At 42.5% G+C, this 20,764-nt stretch overlaps 1 protein-coding gene across 1 annotated transcript in view; it reads left to right on the top strand.

Moving 5' to 3' along the window:
• LOC126162151 (platelet glycoprotein V-like) overlaps positions 1–20,764 on the top strand; it is a 124,737-nt gene that overhangs the window by 73,113 nt on the left and 30,860 nt on the right. The window contains exon 3 of the mRNA XM_049918451.1: positions 9,496–10,711. Within this exon, the coding sequence (XP_049774408.1) occupies positions 9,496–10,711 (1,216 nt within the window). The remainder of the gene's footprint in view (positions 1–9,495; positions 10,712–20,764) is intronic.

Below are 20,764 nucleotides of genomic sequence, written 5' to 3'. Positions count from 1 at the left end.
ATTCTGCTAACAGTCATTGGATGCCGACCAACGCCAGCAGCAACGCCGCGATACGATAAACCGCAATCGCGATAGGTTACAATCCGACCTTTATCAAAGTCGAAAACGTGATGGTACGCAATTCTCCTCCTTACACGAGGCATCACAACAACGTTTCACCAGGCAACGCCGGTCAACTGCTGTTTGTGTATGAGAAATCGTTTGGTAACTTCCCTCATGTTAGCACGTTGTAGGTGTCGCCACCGGCGCCAATCTTGTGAGAATGCTCTGAAATGCTAATCATTTGCATATCACAACATCTTCTTCCTGTGGGTTAAATTTCGCGTCTGTAGCACGTCATCTTCGTGGTGCAGCAATTTTAATGGCCAGTGGTGTATGTGACATCCTGAGTGAGAGTAAGTGCTGACATGTCACAGAGTATCAGCTGATGTTAGCTGTGCTATAGAAAGCGCTAAAGATAAATAAATGAAAGTAGGATCTAAGGTAAGAGATTAACGCCCTGGCTAAGACCAGATAATTAGAGATGGGGCTCAAGTCCGAAATCGACAAGAAGGGGGAAGGAAATCGGTCTTAAGAGATTTAGGTACATCACGCAAAACTTAAATTTAGGTGATTAGACGGTGATTTGAATCTCGCTCCTTTAGAAGGCGATTCCAATGCCTAGCTACTGCTCCACCACGCTCGGTTAGGGTTATGAAATAGAACCCACAATAGGTGCAAATATTTTATGTCTTCCATCGTATCTACAGGATGAGTGTTTCTAAACTGAATGTAAAAATTGATAAGGCTGGTAGAATGGATTATAACAAGCAACGTATGTCCGCATCCCTTATCATTCGACTGTAGGCCTCACTTAACAGCGTCGCGCCCCGCCGGAAAGGTAGGCATACAGCCCGCCGTGCGAGTTGAAATGGTAGCAGGCGGGCCAACACCGTGGCATTTGCTGGGACGCGAACGCGTTGTGTTTTGCAGTTCAGACGCCTGGTTCAAATGATGTCGCACAAAGGGCGGCATCTGTGCATATTGCACAGTCTGGTTCACCCTCCGTTAGTGTATCAACAAATGGGGACACTCTTGTGTCTGGTACTGCGCGGAGCGGACGGGAAATGGAGAGCTTTTCTTGCAGTGAAAGAGTAGACATGCATTGTGGTTACGAGCGTTGGACGGAAATGCTCACGCTGCTCAGCACTTGAACGTTCAGCAGTTTCCGAACTGTCGAGTGTCATATCCACTCCCGTTCACCGCCATCCACAGGTCCCTAAGAGAGACAAGTGCACTTGAGGCGAGTTGCCCACTAACAAGGCATCAAATGGTTCAAATGGCACTATGCGACTTAACTTCTGAGATCATCAGTCGCCTAGAACTTAGAACTAATTAAACCTAACTAACCTAAGGACATCACACACGTCCATGCCCGAGACAGGATTCGAACCTGCGACCGTAGCGGTCGCTCGGCTCCAGACTGTAGCGCCTAGAACCGCACGGCCACTCTGGCCGGCAACAAGGCATCATTATGGCGCATGTGCATTTAGGGCCTACATCGAAACGTGATGCAGTCATTTTGTGATACAGGTGCGAAGGCACTCACAGTGCGTACACCAGAATTTGAAGAGGAGGCGTTAGCACTGCTGCAAAACACGCTCTCAACAAGCTTGCGGAGTGCTGCTCGAGAAATGAATGTAAACCATTTCACGCTCTGGCGTGTGTGGAATGAAAATGATTTGCACCCTCACCGCCTTCAGAAAGGTCAAGCGATTAATCCAGAACATTTTCTATGTCACATCGACTTCTGTCAGTGGGTTTGGAAGAAGTGTGTTATTCAACCTGACTTTCCACACGTTGTACTTTTTACGGATGAGACATCCCTTACAAAGAAAGGTATGCCCAAAAGCCACAATCAACACGTGTGGGCACGGGAAAATCCCCACGTCGTTTTTGTTTGTGGCCACCAAGAGCGTTTCGCCATCAACTTTTTGGGCTGGTCTGATAGGCAATAATCTGTGTGGTCCATACATAGTCTCCTGACGACTGAAGCCAAACTGTTACTTAATCTTCTTAACCCTCCATTACTCGCGCATTAATTCCTGACATGGTTACTCGCACGGGTGACAAGTGTCATCCAGAACATCAGCGGTGCATCTGGACTCTCTGAACGGTGTATATGAATGATTTTAGATGTATTTTATTTAAATACGATACATTTAATACTAAAACGTAATGCGGTAAACACGAGGTGATAAATATTTTGGCAAGTTTTCGTAAGCAGTTCCAGTGCCTCTAGATGGCAGCCAATTTGTCATTCTTTCTGCCAACACCTCTATCAAGAATACTATCAAACCTGGGATATCTCAAGTAAAATCTGAATCGGGTTTTACTCATGCATAAGTAGCATGATTCATGTCCGTTGCCTTTGAGATATCCCACAGCTTTGGTAAATCTTTCTAGAACATTCCCGAGATCCACGCAGAAGTTGCAAACCAATAAAAGCTCTGATCTCTATAACATCTTTTTTATCATCCATTCTAGATACGATACACGAACTTTATTAATTTAAATATTAGTACATGTTGCAATAACGGATGTTATATTTTCATTCAAGAATAACTTCGTAATATCTATTTCCTTCTTTGTTGTAAGAGTTTCATTTTTGGATACAGGTAAATGTGTAATAATATTATAAGATCTTATTCTAACATTGGTAGCACGTTTACTTTCCTCCATTTAGCTATTCGATTTGTTCCTAAAAGAAATACATCCACTTGAATTACTTCTTCCTGTGATTCCAATTCATCGTTTTCCGACACTTCTTGTCCTGTTCCTGAAACGTAACCGCTGTCATGTACACAGTCCTCGTTGTCTGAGTCACGATATTCATAACTCAGCTCATGCAGCTATTTCAACCATACGTCAGGTTCTCGGATAAATTCTCACCTAGGTACTGCACAAACTAAATGTATAGCGAATATTTGCTTTATTCACAGGTAAGTATTCTAGTAAAAAGCAAATAATCTGTTATTGGTTTACATATGTCTAAAATTACGCACATGAAAGTTGTACTGAAGCTAGGAAAGCAATAAAGTAATGTACACTACTTTGTTTCAGATAGTAGCACTAGTGCTCGTCCGGATGACGATATAATAATGCTTCATAACCAGTGCAATTTGCGTAACTGAAAGCCAATGATGGCTGAAACTAACGGATAGAGAGATAACGGAAAGGTACTGAAAATGGCGCGAAGTCAATCCGCCCACTCTGACAAAATAAAGCGGGAAAATCATGTGCATGTCGAGTGTCGCGAGCAATGGAGGGTTAATGGAAACGCTCCCAGAGCTATTGGAACATGCCCCGTTCACCGCATGTAGTACCAACATGATGCTGCATCTTTGCACGTCGCTCAGTCGGTGCGAAATCTATGAAACGTCCCCTTTGAACAATTATACAAGACTGTGCTTAACCTGACACACAATATTATTTAGCGCAACACAATCTGACTTTCAGAACTCCCTACAAAAGAATGGCCCTGACTAACATTAACCTATGCGTTTCACAAATCGCTTACCTCACAAAAATCTTGGTTACTCGAACTACTGCAATACAGCGAGCGCCACTACTGCCAGCTAAATAAAAGATTCAAACTACAGAAGGCACTAACTACTGATAGGCATAGTTAGCAATTGAAAGATGTTAATAGAGAACAAACAATGTATTTACCTTAACATCATAATATATATAGTAGTTCATGACATCCAGTTTTACAAATTTCAAAACTCCGCCATCTCTCTCCCCGCATCCACCACTGCTGGCGGCTCACCTCCAACTGCGCAACACTACGCGCTGTTCACATCCAGCTGCCGCTGCCCAACACTATAATGGCAGACAACAATGCAAACTAGCCACAGACTGCACACAGCACAGCCAGCGATTTTCATACAGAACGCTATGTAATGTTGCCAATAAGAAAGCATAAACAGTCTACTTACAAATCGTTTGGATGAGACCTTTGGTGAGAACTTCGAGTAGATAGGGTGCATTGGGCCGGTGGCGTGGCCTGGACATTGCCCCGTTTTGACACCATTGGGGACATTTGAAAACTGTTTATTACCAAACACGTATCGAGACGGATGAAGAGCTGATAGCGCGAATTATGGTAGCCCTTGACGCAATCCCCCCTTTGCCAGAGGTGTTTGAAAGTGTGCGACAGTCACTCAGATACCGTTGCACGACGTGCATTCAAGCGGGAGGACGTAATCTGGAGCAGTTTTTGTTACTGTTTCCAAATAACGGCCATGAAATTCCTACCCCACCTCCCTTTTACCTAGATGCCACAAAGAAATTGAAAACGTTGCCCAGCAGACCTGCTTCCATGTTGACTCGGATGGCAGGCTGTATGCCTATCTACTCGGCGGCGCGAGACGCTGTTGAATGACACCTAGCACTGAAAGCCAAGGGATGCGGACATGAGTTGCTATGTGGAAGTTGCTTGTTAGGACTCACTGTACCAGCCCTCTCATTTTTTACGTTCATTTGAGAAATAATCTGTATGAGTGTAATTTACGGCTACACGTTGAGTATTTAGTCTAAAACATTCTCGGATTTCTTGCCGCGTCAATTCAGAGTAAGACTTCGAGCTTTCGACGATTTCCACCATCGACGTCGTCAGAAGCAACGACTGTCAGAACGGCTGCTGAGATGGCTTGTAGAGCTCAAAGACGGCTTCTAATTGGTCGGTAGTTACGTCATGATGTAGCAGATGGTGTCAATATCTGCGCTGGTGGCGCCACCAATCCCGCCGTAGCTTGAAAATTGCAATAAATATCTATGACTCTTTTCTGCATCCAGAGCTCGCTTCCATGCACCACCACAGTTATATCCACCGTCAAGGTTGAAGGTTTCCTCACACATTCTTATTTCCACAACCGTTTTAATTGTAAGAGTCCCTGGAACAAACATCTGTTTTGTCAAACAGTAATTTATGTCTGTTTGTGTGGCTGTGCTAGGGAGCTGCAGCTTTCTCCAGTTCTCGATTTTTAATATGCCGTTGATGTTCTGCACAGTGATCGGAAACTGTGCAAATTGACTGACCATTGTAACTTCTTCCGCACTCACATGGGATGTTGCAAATCCCAAGAATCCTGAGGCCGAAACTGTCCTTAACAGGGGGTAGCATCTGCTTTTCCAATATCCCACATGAGTGTGGAAGCAGTTACATCAGTCAGTCCATCCGTACCGTTTCCGATCACTGTGCAGAACATCACCAGCATATTAAAAATCGAGAACTGGAAAAATTTGCAGTTGCTGAGCACAGCCTCACAAACAAACAAAAAATACTGTTTGACGCAACGAAAATTTTGTTCCGGGTTATCACATAATGGGACTCGTGTAATTAAAGAAATTGCAGAAATAAGAATGTGTGAGAAAACTTTCAACCATGACGGTGGATATAATCGTAGCTGTGCATGGAAGCGAGCTCTGGATGCAGAGAAGAGCCACTGATATTCGTCGCAATTTTTACTCTACGATGGGAACGGTGGTTCCATCAGCTCTGACGTTGACACCATCCGCGACAGCATGACGAAGTACCGACGAATCAGAAGCTGTCTTTGGACTATATAAGGCTACCACAGCACCAGCTCTTACAGTCAGTTGCTCCTGGCGATGGTGATGGTGGAAATCGTCGAAAGCTCGAAGTTCTGTCGCGATAGACTTCGTTCTCACCTTCATTATTTGTTCACAGTCCACGCTTTCGTTTTGCAACCATTTGTGTTCCTTTAAATGCGAACATTTTAGGTTAGGCTTTACCGTGACTGTTACTGACATTAAATGAAACAACAAGTTTACTGGCCGGCCGCGGTGGTCTAGCGGTTCTGGCGCTGCAGTCCGGAACCGCGGGACTGCTACGGTCGCAGGTTCGAATCCTGCCTCGGGCCTGGGTGTGTGTGATGTCCTTAGGTTAGTTAGGTTTAAGTAGTTCTAAGTTCTAGGGGACTTATGACCTAAGATGTTGAGTTCCATAGTGCTCAGAGTCATTTGAAGCCAACAAGTTTACTGTTAACAGTTACTGTTTATTTATCTCCACGATGCGTTTCAAAGATTTAAACCTCCAACATCAGGTGGATTTAAATTTGTTAATATGGAATTTGTGTGTGTGTTGTGTTAAGAATTTTTTTTGGGCGGGGGGGGGGGGGGGGGGGACTTGTGGCACTGTCTAGTGGACAAAACAGAACACTATTTCAGAACACGGTTTTGGATTTCTTTGGGCAAAAAATTAAACGTATATCTAACGGTAAACATAAAATAAGTAAAATAGAGTGCCTCCAGTGGTCACAGGTTCCTTTCGCTGTCGTAACACATCAAATAGTTCAAATGGCTCTGAGCACTATGGGACTTAACATCTGAGGTCATCAGTCCCCTAGAACTTAGAACTACTTAAACATAACTAACCTAATGACGTCACACACATCCATGCCCGAGGCAGGATTCGAACCAGCGACCGTAGCGGTCTCGCGGTTCCAGACTGAAGCGCCTAGAACCGCTCGTCCACACAGGCCGGCGTAACACATCACATGTATACTGTCATACTTAGTAAACAAATATGGTGCCTGGAAACTATTGGGTGCAAGGATCGTATAGCAGAAGGGAAAACACTATCGCAAAGTACAAAGAATATTCATCGTAACAACATTATTACAGAATTTTCTTTAGGGATTTGGAGGTGTTTGTTTTGGGGTGTCGAATACATGTGTTGGAATAAATACTTCAGGTGGTATATAAACCCGATTTCGACAAGTTAAAATAGCTTTTTAAACTTCACACGCATTTATACAATCAGGTGAAATGTTACAAACTTTAAGTACAGTAATCATATTGGCTACAGCGGTAAAATTATACATAAATTACAGTTTTGATTGGGATTAATAGATAGATGTGAAAGGCTGGAGGCAGAGGGAGAGAAAGAGAAAGTGAGAGGGAGAGAGAGGGTGGCAAGATTGATTGTATGAGGGCAAACTTTACTTGGCAACGGTTCTTAAGATTAAATCTGTTACATGTAATAACTGCCTAAAGGCTGATTAATGCTTTAAAATATGCAGATGAATGTACAATTTGTGCCAGTAGTTGTACATAAAGGTTCAAGCTGATAAGGGGTACAAGCTGTTGTTGTGATGATATATATGTGAATGAGGTCAATATCTTGTACTCTTGGCAGCTATCATGGTGACATAACGAAATATTTATGGTAAATACCAAGGGTGTGTGTGTGGGGGGGGGGGGCGCAATTTTAATGATTTAGGCAGTTGCTTAAAACAGAGATGATACTCTTGTAAATATAGTCATTTTTGTCGTTTAACATGGATTCAGGTTGTTTTGTTTGGTGTTTGTCTATTTGGAGTGTTTCAAGGATGTCTAGTTTTCTGCCTTTTGGTTGGATGTGTAGGATGCTGATACTTGTGTTGTTAACATGGTGTTTTGTTTCATGCAGGTGGGTAGCTACTACTGATGTGTGGTATTTTTTTGTTTTGTTTTTAGTGCTACCATGTGTTCTTTGAACCTAATCTGAAATGATCTGCCTGTCTGGCCTATGTAGAAGCAGTCACAGTCCAAATATTCAATTTTGTACACACCTGTGTGATGAAGTGTGTTTCATGTGCTGACGTTGTGGGGTAGCTTCTGTCCAAACTTGTTGTCTCTGGTAAAGGATATGCTTATGCCTTTTCATTTGAAGACATTATCAGTCTGATATGAAATGTTAGCTAGAAAGGGGATTGTATGGAAGATGATATTTTCTTTTTTTTTTTTTTTTTTTTTGGTGTTGTGATTGCTTTGCCATTATTGAGTGTTTTAGGGTGTCTACCATGGAGCTGTTATAACCATTTTCAACAGCTGTTTGTTTTATTATTTCAATTTCTTGATCACATTTGTCTTCAGAGAGTGGTAGTCGGATAGCTCTGTTGATCATGTACCGGAATGCTGTCATTTTGTTTGCTGTGGGGTGACAAGAGGAGTTGTGGATTGTCGTGTGTGTTGTGGTAGGCTTCCGATAAATTTCAAACTGACGTCTGTTATTCTTTATTTTAATGGTAAAGTTCAAGAAATTTATGCTGTCATCTGTTTGGTGTTCACCTGTGAATTTTATGTTTTCATGAGAGTTGTTGAATAACTGATTCAACTCACTGATGCCATCTTTAGTGCCTTTGATTAAAATGATGGTATCATCTACATATCTGTAGTAGTAGATGATATTTTTGAGAAGGTGGTGATTGAAATTCAGGATTTTGTCGTCTAGGTTACTTATAAATATTTCTGCTAGAAATCCAGAAAGATTGAAGCCCATTGCCAGACCATCTGTTTGTTTGTAGATTTTATTGTTAAATTTAAAATAGTTTTGTGAAAGTGTGAATTCAAGCAGGTCCATTAGTTCATTTTGCAGGTTGTCACTGATTATCTGTAGTGTGTGATCTATTGGCACAGAGGAATAAAGGTTTTATATGTCAAATGAGGCAAGTGTGGCTCCATTAGGTACGTCTATGTTTTTGACGTGTTGTGTAAATTCTGTTGTGTTTTTAAGTGTTCTCTCATTATTGAATATGTGTGCTTCTTTGAGAATTCTGAAGAGCATTTTGTTGAGTTTGAATGTTGGGCTGTTCCTACAGTTCACTATAGGCATCATGGGGTCCCATATTTTGTGTATCTTTGGTTGTGATCTAAGGCAAGATGCTTGTGGGCTCATTGTTACAATCTTTCTTGCTTCTTGGATGGTGACTAGAAAGTTAATGTTTCTGGAATGAAATTTTCACTCTACAGCGGAGTGTGCGCTGATATGAAACTTCCTGGCAGATTAAAACTGTGTGCCGGACTGAGACTCGAAATCGGGACCTTTGCCTTTCGCGGGCAAGTGCTCTATCAACTGAGCTACCCAAGTACGACTCACGCCCCGTCCTCACAGCTTTAATTCCGGCATGCAGAACTAGCTCTCCTGGAAGACAGGATATTGCGGAGACATGGCTTAGCCACAGATTCGCAGGAGAGCTTCTGTGAAGTTTGGAGGGTAGGAGACGAGGTACTGGCGGAATGAAAGCTGTGAGGACGGGGCGTGAGTCGTGCTTGGGTAGCTCAGTTGTCGTTTAATATGGATTCAGGTTGTTTTTTTGTGTTTGTATATTTGGAGTTTCAAGGATGTCTAGTTTTCTACCTTTTGGTTGGATGTGTAGGATGCTGATACTTGTGTTGTTAACATGTTTTGTTTCATTCAGGTGAGTGGCTATTGCTGATGTATGATATTTTTTGTTTGGTAGAACACATGCCCGCGAAAGGCAAAGGTCCCGAGTTCGAGTCTCGGTCGGGCACACAGTTTTAATCCGCCAGGAAGTTTCGGAAAGTTGATGTTGTTTGAAATGTGTTTAATCTCTTTTTGTATTCTGGCTGTTTGATGTTTATGTATTTCTACTATGTCGCTTGTGTTCCACTGTAATCGACAACTATGTCTGTATTGCCCAACAGATGAATGAACTGGAGACCCTGCTGCTGAAGAACAACGAGATCTCGATTGTGGAGGCCCACGCCTTCCACCGGCTGCCCAAGCTGGAGAGGCTGTACCTGACGGCCAACCGGCTGACGCAAGCGTCCGACCTCATGCTGAGCGACGTGCCCGAGCTGCGGGTGCTGTGCATCGCCAACAACTCCCTGCAGTCGCTGCCGACGGACCTGCTCCAACACTGCCGCCACCTGAACGCGCTCAGCATCGGCTTCAACCCGCTCAAGTGGCTCGACCCGCAGATATTCCTGTTCACTCCCGAGCTGCGCTCGCTCTTCCTGCCCGGTCTCAGACTGGGCAAGCTGCGCTCTGATCTCTTCCAACACCTCCAGAACCTCGAGACGCTCAACATGCCCCACAATGACATCCCGTTTCTGGATGGAACCATGTTTACCAGCACACCCAACCTCAAAGTGCTCTACGTCGACAACAATATCATAGAAACTGTGGCAGTAGATACTTTCCAGCCGCTACTGCAACTGAATTTTCTCGACCTGGGGCGCAATAAGCTGGCTACTCTGAGCGAGCGCCTCCTCGAGGCTAACAAGAACCTGCTGAAGGTCAACTTTAGCCACAACCCTCTGCGCCAGCTCCCGTCCGAACTGTTTGCCAACAATTCGCTCCTCGAGGAAGTCTACCTGACCAACTGTTCACTGAAGAGCGTACACCACTACACTTTCCGCTACAACCATCATCTTAAAGTCGTCACACTCAGTGATAATTCTCTCACGTACCTGCACGAGGAAACCTTCCGATTCAACCCCTACCTAGAGAGTGTGTATCTGTACAACAACCAGCTGACATATTTGGACGAGAGACTTTTCCTGCACAAGGACAAATTGGCCGTTGTGGCACTGTTCAACAACCGTCTTGAGTTCATCCCAGAGAAGACATTCTCGGACGTGCCCAACCTACACTACTTGTTCCTCGCTAACAACAAGCTACAGACATTGGAACTGCCAACGGATATTTCGGATCTTATCACAGTGGAGTTGTACGGGAATCCGTGGACGTGTGACTGCCGTCTCTTGTCACTCTCGAAGTTGCTGTCCATGGGTGTTGTCACTCTAGGAAGCGAGCGGCCACGCTGCCACGAACCGGCTCGCTATTCGGGGATCGACCTCTATGCTGTCACCAGAAGCCTCCACTGTTCAGCAGATGGCACCGAGGTCGACCCTTATGGTAAGAAGAACCTTCCCCTTATCTTTACACTGAATGTCCGTATAGCTCATAAAGAAATACCCTTATTGGCACTGCATTGTTTATTGCCTTATGAGGTTCGTTCCTTGTGGGTTGTTACTTGCCCGTCCGAAAGTGCGGCGGCTGTTACATCATAGTCCTTACCTCTTCCAAGAGATCTACAGTCTTGAGTCTTCTCTTATATTAAGCGTCTTCAAAGTTTATTTTCATACAGAAAAGTTAAGGCACTGTTTTGTAGAACTTTATTCATATTTATTTTCCTCTTTTTTTCCCATGTCCGACAAAAATTTGTTTTTGTCGTAGTAGAGATCACTGTTGACATTTAAATTGCGTCCAAGATAATTTAATTCTGCTAGTTGCTAGAGGTTATGATCTTGGAGCTGTCTTTTGGAACTGGGAATGTGTTCAATTTGTGTAGCATTTAACTTATTTCAAGTGTATACTTATAAACCACCTTTTGTGTTTAGTTTTTGCTTGCAAAGACGAATACATTTCTTGATCATCCACCACGCGAAAAGACAGAGTACAGTTGTCTGTGGGTAAAACACGGTTATTTTAAATTTACTCCGCAACATTAGAATGTTTGCCTTGTGCTTTACCGATGGACATACTGTACGCTAATCTCACCTAAAATTGGAGATTTTTAAACCTGTGACTTTCCGGTTCTGTGCTGTTGCTTAGAAGTATTTCTGGGGGGGACCTTGCCGGGAACATTCAGCAAATTTAGGACTCCTGTTGGGAAGTTCCCTTCTTGGTTCATTATTGTACCAATCAAATTAAATATTTTTTCTTCCTCTAGTATGATATTCCGTATTCACTGATTTGTTTGTCGAACTACATCACTTTTTGTTGCTAAAATTGTCCACACAGCCATTCTTTGTTTACGTAGATTCTCCCTATAAGACGATACACTTTTGCGATGGGTTGAGTTGTTCTTCTGTCTGTACTACGATGCATGACTCATCTGTTAAGACGATTTTGCCGGAGTGCAGATAAAGCGATATGTGCCGTTCCCAGATTGTATTCTGGAATATTCTAGAACATTCAAAAACGTTCTTTAACACTACCACTTTCAAAAACATTCGTTCATAATGTTTACAGATTGAGTCTAGTCTTTGTATTGCTCATAGCAAATCTTTTTCATTTCTTATAAAATAACCATGGCTAATGGCAGTAAAGCATGTATTCAGTATTAAATCAGATTTAAAATTAATTATTTTTGCGGCTGTCGGACTCGAGTATTGGAGCCACACAGAAAGAACACGCTTTCTTAGTGAAACAACATGAGCAAGTGCGTAGTACGAACACGCGTTTTTCATGCTTTCCAAATGTTAAAGTCTCTACATCAAAAGATGGAAAATATAACTTTAAAATTGTAACAGTACAGATTAATATCACTTTGTTTTATTAGCGTTTTGCCATGTAACACACTTCCTAACAATTGTATTTATAGTTAACCTCATTATTCATGCTAAAGTATCCATTGCTACGTTGCGTTTCTATATTAATCAAACAGGTAATCACTGTCCACGGAAGCCTTTTCATATGTTTTCAAACCGCAATACGTTCCAGTAATGACATTACTAACCAACAACCACGATGCTGTTTCGACCGCAATTCTCATAGATAAATCCGCTCGCCTTTCCGCGAATAAACCCAATCACTGAAATACTTTTACTCTACGAATCCAACGTAATACTTTCAAACTTATAATCGTACCTTCTAGCAGGCACTTTCGACCATTTATACGTGACGCTGCGCGTAAGTACCCACAGCAGCGACTCCCTTCTACGCGATCGACTTTATCATCCCAACTGACAACCAACATCACATTTGCAGCACATTGTTCTCGGGGTTCCTTTGCAGTTTTCCGCCGCACAGCGTTTTTTTTTTCTGTGGCACCATGGCTACCAGATGATTTGTTTCATCATATCATGCAGCACTCTGCCTTGGTTTGAATTACCCGCAGGGCGTCCAGGACCTCTTGGTACTGCAGCATTGGAAGTCAGGTAACATTTCACAATGTAGCGCCGGAAGTGCAGCTGAGGCATATTTATACCAGTCTTTCTATGAAGAAGCCACCCATTATGTATAGAGATATCTAGAAGCCTCCCATATTTTTGTGGTATTCTCCAATTACATTAGGTCCAGGTACAAGTTTTCTTTTCTTCTCTTGTCTAGAGTATCAGCCAACGGTGCTGACTGCACTGATACCATGGCTTCTGGAAGCAATTGTTACTGTAGAATTATCTAGCCATCTGGCAACGTTTATTCCACTTTCCTTGCTGCTCTTGTAATCAAAATCTCCTCCCTTATTCCTTTTGGACATAGTGTTAGAAGGTATGAGATGACACTCCTTAGGCACACAATTTTCACGAATAGTCCCAGTTGCACCAAAACCTCGTTGCTTCACGTAGATCAACTATGTTTGTGATGTAAATAAGTTGTCAAAATAAAACCTGTAGGGAAGGTGTTTGTTCTTTTCAGGAAGAAAATCGATCATTTGAATCAAAGGAGCAGCTCATTTTCCAAATGCTTTCTCATATTTTTCATTGCTCTGAGTATCAGCTCCTTGGTATATTTGAAATTCCACTATATAACCCATGGTTGTGTTTAGACACCATACTTTGTACCCAGATCTAATGGGCTTACCTTCCAGAAACTGTTTACATCCACGTCTGCCAAATACTTCATCATGCTCTCATCGTAAGACAAATCTTGCTCAGGCTGAAAGTGAAGAGCAAACTTTTTTCTTAGCATATTTATTAATAGACGAAGTTTCCACATTCTATCATTAGCATCTATTTTTGTGTTGTCACACAGACAAGTTTCTGTATTTACTATAATCGCTCTCAGGAAATACAGAACTAACACTACACAGCTCTTTTTTTCCAATCTCTGGTTATAGTTTTTAAGATCTGTGACTTTTCCTGTTCATCTGGTTTATCATCAGGAGAGAAATTAATCTCATGTTCACTACCTAACCTGTTTTTACTTGATAAAACCACTTCTGCACCAGTCTGGAGTTGCCTTGGTCCAAGATTATCGACGTTTCCTCTCCCATCTTCTTCCTCAGAATCTTCATCCGAATCCACATTAGCTACAGGAGGTTCAATTAATATATCTGTTGCAGCTTCTTCCTCCCCTTGAAGAATAGCCAGGAGCTCATGGAGAGATAGAACTCTAAAGAGAACGAATCGTTATTTTCACTGTTTTGTCTAGTGTGACGTATACGCAACACAAAATTAAATCTGTATTTGGAGCCACAAAAATAAGAATTGCATTTTGTAGATAATCATTAACGTAAATTTCAGTACTTTTAGCATTATAATCAACCATAATTTAAACAAACTGTATTATAATTTGCGATAAAAAATGATACTTACTTCTTATTCCAAGACATAATCTCACTCAGAAAAGTCTTCTGTACTTGAAGCACCAGTCACTGAGCACTTAATGCTTGCAACTGACTGAAACCTACCAAACATGAACAACAAAGCCTCCTTATCTGAAAGCCATATAACAATAGCCACTCCAAAGCAGGCATTGTTGCCAACAAGAGAAAACAATGACAGGTTGTTACGCTAGGCAGAAATGGGTTAACGGTGAAAGTGGAGTTATGAGGGACTATCCTTTTTACAAAAAATGGAAGTATAGTTACAAAATGTAGGAACAAGCAATGATAATAGAGTTTATTAATGACCAGAGTAGAATTCATAGAGGATGTTCTTATCAAACTTCGTGTGCCAAATTCCTTACAATCCTGAGAACTGAAAAAATTGCGATAGTGTCATCTAGACTTTACAGAACGTATACGTTTATTTGCACGAGAAAATATATACTTGAAAACACACCTAACAATATCTGGAATGCAGTAAATAACGCCTCTTTGTCCTTTATCCTTTGCATCTTGTTTTTTTGCTAAGTGTCAAATACATCAAAATTATTTTTCTCGTCAAATAATTCTGTCCTTTTCACTGCTGAAATGATTTTTCATTGAAACATTACTTTCTTATTCATGCATAGTGTAGGGGTTTTTCTCTGTAACACCTAGATACCACTTGCGTTCTAGATATTTCGTCTCACTTGTAGGAGAAGACTATTAGGAAAAATAGCAGGACCTTGTGTAACTTTTCATTGTGTCACGAAAACAAAGCAAACAATACAATAAAGATTAAGAAGACAGGTAAGCACAAAAGCCGTTTCTGTAACAGGTGTGAGCTCGGCCAGTACAGGTTAACATCCGATCTTAGCAGACGTCGCCACAGTCACTTGTTTCTACGCATGTGCAGTGTATGGTTTACTCGAAAATTTACAACTCCACACTTAGCGCTATCTATAGATCACTGACATCATAGACACACACGCGTCATGCTTGGTTGCTGATTTACATGCAAGCACGGAAAGTGCACGAGCCTCAAGTAGTCGATTTTGACCAAAAATTCGTTCATGTGAAAATGTCCTAAAACTACGCGTGACCAGTTGCTATTGGACATTGTTGACGTTATATAGCAAGACAATACCACCGTCAGAGAAAAAGTGAGCTCATCTTCGAAAATTTCAGAACCCAGCGATTAGTAAGGAGTAAGACACCACTAAGTCATAACACCACAAATAGCATTACTCGTTACACACCCTATACCATGACGTCAGATGCTGAGCCAGTATGACGATGACGAATGCGGCATGGCAACGAGCGTTTTCCTCGGAGCCTCCGCAGGCGGATACGTCCATCGTAATTCCATACCCAGAACCAGGACTCGTCTGGAAAGGAGACATGGTGCCTCTCCTATGTCCATTGCTGTCGCTGGGCGCACTATTGTTGTCGCGCCTGTAACACGTCCGTATTTTATGTATCCCGCTCGATCGGGATCTGAATAGCAGCCCAAATAAATTATTAATTAATGTGACCGTGTACCTAATGGGGCTGGCAATCAGAATGGACTGCTACGGAGTTGTTACATTCCATTTTGTCCTTCTCAAATGCTGTAATAATGAAATGTCTGGTAACAAGAAGAACAACAACACAGCTTCGCTAATCAAGAACCTATATTCGTCTCAAGAACACAAGAAAAAGGAGACAGCCACTGCCTTCGTCATACACTTTTAATAACGGCTAACCTCAGCACAGGCTTCTTCGTTATGCATATTCGTCACACGCTGATACAATCACTGCAATCCAACACTGCAAATCCAAAATAATGCCGGTGTGGTAGACGCGAAATCAAAAGAACGGCACAGAAATATCACTGATCACTCTCGTAATTATACTTTATCACTTTCCCGTATTAGTCTAACACAAAGGGGTTAAACCGTGGCGATGGCCACTCCCTTTGTCGGTAAACCTTGCATTACCACAACTGCTGGCTTCCGCACAGCTCGGCCCGTCACACGGGACCCTACTCAACTCTCCACTCGCTCTCGCCACTCGACACACTATCGATAGTTTGCCCTGTCGACCTGTGCCGAGTGCAAACCTACAGTAAGGGCCTACGGACCCCTTACATCCCCGCCCTCGAAAACGTCTTTGGAGCCTCCGGCGTAAAAGAATCGGCAAGGGAATTTGACATTACTACATCTGAACTAAACACACAGTGTAAATAACTAATGAAATTACAATTCACCAAATAATCCCTCGACTCCTGTAGTGGGCTGCCTCCACAATAATTTCTACAAAAGGTTATTACATCTCATAAACATGGCATTGTCCAAATTACAATTTTTATATCAAACAGCAATAGTCCTCTATAGTCCAATATTGAATGAAACACACAACCTACAATCAAAAATTATTACTTGAACATATGACATATGAACTATTATACTACAAATTAGTTGTTACAGGTTTTACACTCATTCTCAGGTAATCGTTGATATGAAATATGCAATTCTAATTATAATACATCAGAAAACACAATGTAAATAAACATTTTCCTTTTCCAAATGTCTGTTCAACAACTAAATGTCCTAAACATATCTTAGTAGGTTTGTTCGGGTCCTGTAGCTCTCACTCTTGACCGGACCTCACCTGGAGTGTCATTCGGTTTTCCGGTCCCTCCACCTCGTCTTCTATAATCAGACGAATGATTAAAATGATTCCTTGGGTCATTACTTCCCTCTCGGTTTTGATCATTAGCTTGATTGTGTTCCTGTGATCGAACAGATTCGAAATGTTCCAGTATCTCCATTAAGGCCTCCTTATCTTTAATTAGGCTCCCAGATATAGTTTCTTGCATTTTCCGGCTCAATCTTCTTTTTATCGCTGATATCATTACGTCATCACTCAGAGGTTGTTCCAAGGTCTCGTTCAATTCCCACAAATGTTCGGCAGACTCTCTCAACGTTCCTCTCCATGTATTAATTGACGAGCGGTGTAATGGGTCCTCAAGTGCTGCACACTGATGACCTTTGGACCAGTATTCCTTCAAGAATTCTCCTTCAAGCTGACCATAACTAGTAGTCCCTTCCTTCTTCCTTACTCCCCAAGTGAAGGCCTCACCTTCCATTGCAACCCTCTGGTCATACTCTTCTCGTTGCACGGCTATAGCATTTCTCAGATTGACAGGCAATTGGTTCTGCCTATCTCCTATCCCCTTAACCGCATTGTTGCATTGTTTCTGCATCTGCGTCACCTCGGTGATCCTTTCTCCCAATTCGGCTTTAGTTTCTTCAACATCGTCTTCTATCTTTTTCGTTAACTTTCCTTCCGTCTTCTCCACCTCTCCCTGGACTTGGTCTATATTCTTCTGTAGCTTACTCTCTCTCTCATCGATGTTCATCTTCAGTCGTTCTGGGAACTCCTGCATTTCCTTCTTCAGATTACATTCCATCTTCGTGCACGGTGTTTTGATCTCTTGTACACCTTTCTCCAACGATTCTCTAGTTTTTTGGAACTCTTCCTTTAATGATTCTCTGAACTCTCGTAAATCTTCCTGTATTGATTTGTGGAATATTTCTCTCCTTTCTTGAAAATATTTCTTTAATGATGTGTTAGTCTCCTTTATCAAGTCTACCAACATCGACCACTTATCTGCATCCTCTGAAACTGACTTATTTCTCGTCGTTTGTCCCGGTGTCTCAGGATAACTAGTTGAATGTGCTAATGGGCTATCTAATGACAATCCACAACCACTGATTCCCGAATCATCTCTGTCTTGCTGTCCTATCCCTTTCCTTTCAACTACTGCCGCACAAACCTGCTTATCTTCAGTAGACATGTTTGGTTTATTTTTAATACACAGGCAAGGAATATAAAATAACCTCTAGCAACCCAAAACACTCCTAATTACCACGAAACTAATCAAACAGTACCTGCAATATTCCCAGTTAATCTCAAACTGATACAATATGCATGAGTACCAAACATAACAACCCTCAAACCTAATAACTTCAACTATCAATTTTCACATACATAGTTTATGCAAAATGTTTTAAATAAGATAAATCACACCATTCAATGAATCTATAAATGTTAAATCCCCAAAAACAATGAGCACATCTGTATAATCACCATTTAGACTGCGCAGCATGCAACAATAACTATGCTATATTTCAGAGTATGTTTCGCAAACTTTTCGGAAATTACTATAATTGAGCACTTTCCCTAATGTAAAAACCAGTTAAAAATTGTTTATTTACCGCGAAGACTGCACGCTGCAACTTAATGTTATGCCAACCAGTCGTCTTCACTCACCCACTGACGTTACCACGAGTCACGATGTTTTGACGTTTGAAGTGGGCGTGGCGCTGTACTGCCGCTTGAGCCGCGCTGAAGATCCGCGGCGAGTCGTCGTAGTTCTCAGCCGGCCGCTTCGTGGCGCTGCAGGCGGGCGTAGTTTGTAGTACGGCCGCTAGATGCCGGCTCGGCGCTCGATGTTTCAAAGTCGCGCAGAAGATCCGTCGGTGTGGTGCGTCTGTGCCTGACCTCCTCCTTGCACAGGTAGTTGGGATGACGTGTGAAATCACCTCGCGGAACGAAGCTCTTTGGCGCCGCTGCTAAACGTGTCTGCGTGACGTCACTCAACAATTGCGTCGCCACAATATATTGTCGTCTGCATAATAGTTTATAGGTCCACATGAAGCTGTCCGATTTTCACTATTCAAAAAGAAAATTCAGTCATAATGTCACTATTAAACACTTCTGTAAAAGCTTTCGTGACGAATTCTTAGTTCGTTTGCTTGTACAATGTTCACACGTGTCTTTCTTTGGTGTTCACTTTTCACAGTTTTTCGCGCGGATTTACGCATTTGCACATTATAACACAGTTTATTGACACTATTATTCTTATCTAATATGGCAACCGAGCTAGGTGGCGCAGTGGTTAGACACTGGACTCGCATTTGGGAGGACGACGGTTCAATCCCGCGTCCGGCCATCCTGATTTAGGTTTTCCGTGATTTCCCTAAATCACTCCAGGCAAATGCCGGGATGGTTCCTCTGAAAGGGCACGGCCGACTTCCTTCCCAATCCGATGAGACCGATGACCACGCTGTCTGGTCTCCTTCCCCAAACAACCAACCAACCAACCAACCTAATATGGCAAGAAAAAAGTTTATTCACAATCATAAGATGCTATTACTTCGTATTGTTCAAAATGCACTGTTTCTTGTCGCGATTTTAAAGTTTATGCTCTGTCTCGATCTGAAATTGAAAAAATATTTTCTCGCGTTAAGCAAGATAAAATTACCTATTGTTCTTACTATTCGCCCGAAAATTGCACTTGTCCTTTCACGGTAAGCCAAGGGTGTAACACGTCCGTATTTTATGTATCCCGCTCGATCGGGATCTGAATAGCAGCCCAAATAAATTATTAATTAATGTGACCGTGTACCTAATGGGGCTGGCAATCGGAATGGACTGCTACGGAGTTGTTACATTCCATTTTGTCCTTCTCAAATGCTGTAATAATGAAATGTCTGGTAACAAGAAGAACAACAACACAGCTTCACTAATCAAGAACCTATATTCGTCTCAAGAACACAAGAAAAAGGAGACAGCCACTGCCTTCGTCATACACTTTTAATAACGGCTAACCTCAGCACAGGCTTCTTCGTTATGCATATTCGTCACACGCTGATACAATCACTGCAATCCAACACTGCAATCCAACACTGCAAATCCAAAATAATGCCGGTGCGGTAGACGCGAAATCAAAAGAACGGCACAGAAATATCACTGATCACTCTCGTAATTATACTTTATCACTTTCCCGTATTAGTCTAACACAAAGGGGTTAAACCGTGGCGATGGCCACTCCCTTTGTCGGTAAACCTTGCATTACCACAACTGCTGGCTTCCGCACAGCTCGGCCCGCCACACGGGACCCTACTCAACTCTCCACTCGCTCTCGCCACTTGACACACTATCGATAGTTTGCCCTGTCGACCTGTGCCGAGTGCAAACCTACAGTAAGAGCCTACGGACCCCTTACACGCCTCACTGCTGCCTGGTTATGGAAAGCCGCAACAATGATGGCAGTACTGACAGTTGGTCTTACTTCAGACGCCGTTGCACACACTGTGTAGATACTTACTTGTCTTGATGCACGCAAACAAGTGCCAGCTGGGTATAGTTTAACTGACCGTGTTCGGTGTCATGCAGTGCAGGCTGCATACATCGCAGGACGTTGAAACATCGTAGGTATGTTCGTTAATCAGTATGCTCAGACAGTAGGCTGAAAAAATAATAGTTGCATTTTCTGCTACCAGTGGACAATATGGCGCTGTAAGCAGCCAGAATGTGGTGCACATACAGGAAAAGGAGAGGAACAATCACACGAGAACAGTGGTTCTGGCACGTGTACCAGGATATGGTCACATGTTACAATACGTGTCCAATGTGGTCTCCCAGTTCAGTAACATGCTGAAACTGTGACACGGCATGGTCGACAGTTTCTCGCAGAATATCCGTTGTAATCTGTATGTCATTGTATGGTATCCTTCAGATCAGGAATAGTCTGGATAAGTCCGTGACAGACACAATCTTTCGGATATTCCCACAACCAAAAGTTACATGGATTTAGGTCAGGGGAGCCA

Source organism: Schistocerca cancellata, chromosome 2 (assembly GCF_023864275.1).
Source record: "Schistocerca cancellata isolate TAMUIC-IGC-003103 chromosome 2, iqSchCanc2.1, whole genome shotgun sequence".
Lineage (NCBI taxonomy): Eukaryota > Metazoa > Arthropoda > Insecta > Orthoptera > Acrididae > Schistocerca > Schistocerca cancellata.
This window is presented reverse-complemented; position numbering and strand designations above follow the sequence as displayed.